This window comes from Vairimorpha ceranae (assembly GCF_000988165.1).
Source record: "Vairimorpha ceranae strain PA08 1199 chromosome Unknown NODE_425, whole genome shotgun sequence".
Taxonomy (NCBI): domain Eukaryota; kingdom Fungi; phylum Microsporidia; family Nosematidae; genus Vairimorpha; species Vairimorpha ceranae.
Window position 1 is genome coordinate 1 of NW_020169718.1, and position 1,160 is coordinate 1,160.

General features: G+C 24.1%; 1 protein-coding gene across 1 annotated transcript; it reads right to left on the reverse strand.

Annotated features, from left to right (window-relative positions):
• On the reverse strand, positions 1-580 carry AAJ76_425000580 (hypothetical protein; the record flags this gene model as incomplete). The annotated part of the gene is made up of 1 exon (XM_024475622.1): positions 1-580. A coding segment is annotated over one exon (580 nt), but the record flags the coding sequence as incomplete, so codon positions are not given.
• Positions 581-1,160: the final 580 nt, after the last annotated feature.

Genomic DNA, 1,160 nt, shown 5'->3' on the forward strand with positions numbered 1-1,160 from the left:
ATTCTGTGTAGTAATCAGTACAACGGGCTTTTAGTAGTTCAGTCAGAGATTCATTTTCTTGAACAACTGGAATACTTTCGATTTGTGTAAGCAAACATGAATCAGAATACACGTTGGTTTGTGCAGGAATATGATTATTATATGTCAAAGGCAAACTTGTTTCAACTCTGTTGGTATGAGAAACATCTGTAGCACTAACAACACCATTCCAGTACTGAGGCGTATTTGTGCCTACGTCCAATATTGAATAATCCTGATTAAGAAAATTTGTACTTTCCGGATTTTGAGATAGATCTTTACTTGGTGTCAAAGAAAAGTTATTTGTTTCACAAGTATATTGATCACATGTAAGATCGCTATCTAAATTATGTTTATTAGTACTTTGATCACGTCCAGAATCTGCCCCATCATCTGTTTGCATTTTGTCATTGCATAGTAAATTTCCGAATATTGTATTTTGTTGTGTATCCTCTGCTGTGCTAACAACGTTATATAAGTTACTATAAAATCGGTTATTTATGTAATTTATATTAGAATCGGAAATATTAGTTGTACTAATCAATAAAACACAAAAGAGCATTTTAATGGGTCAAATTTTATTTTTATTTTTTAGATAATTATAATAATTGTTGTATCACAAAACGTTTAAATATTATTTTTTATAACACATGTTTGGTTTATATTTATAATGAGTGTAAAATTATTATTCTAAGTTTTTTAAAAATATATTAAATTAAAAAACGACTCAAATTTTTAATTAAAATATCGATATTTTATTAAATTTTTTTAAAAAAAGTTCCGTGCTCGCACCATCAAATTAATAAACTTACCTTATAAAAATAATTATCCATAATGATATGTTATAATTAATTAATCATTGCTAAATTCAGATTTAATTGTATGTAATTTAAAATAAAAAAAATGTTTTTTGCAAATTTTTTGGCTATTTATTTAATTTGCTTAATTAAATTTTGTTTTTGCGTATTTACATGAATTTAACCTGTTTTATTTTGTAAAAAAATAAATACTAAACGATTTTACATATTTATAAAAATTCTAACAATTTTTAACTGCCTTAAGATCAATGATTAAAATTTGTTTCTATGAAAAATAATTTTTCTTAAACTTGAATTTTAATTTAAAAATCTAAGAAATTTAAA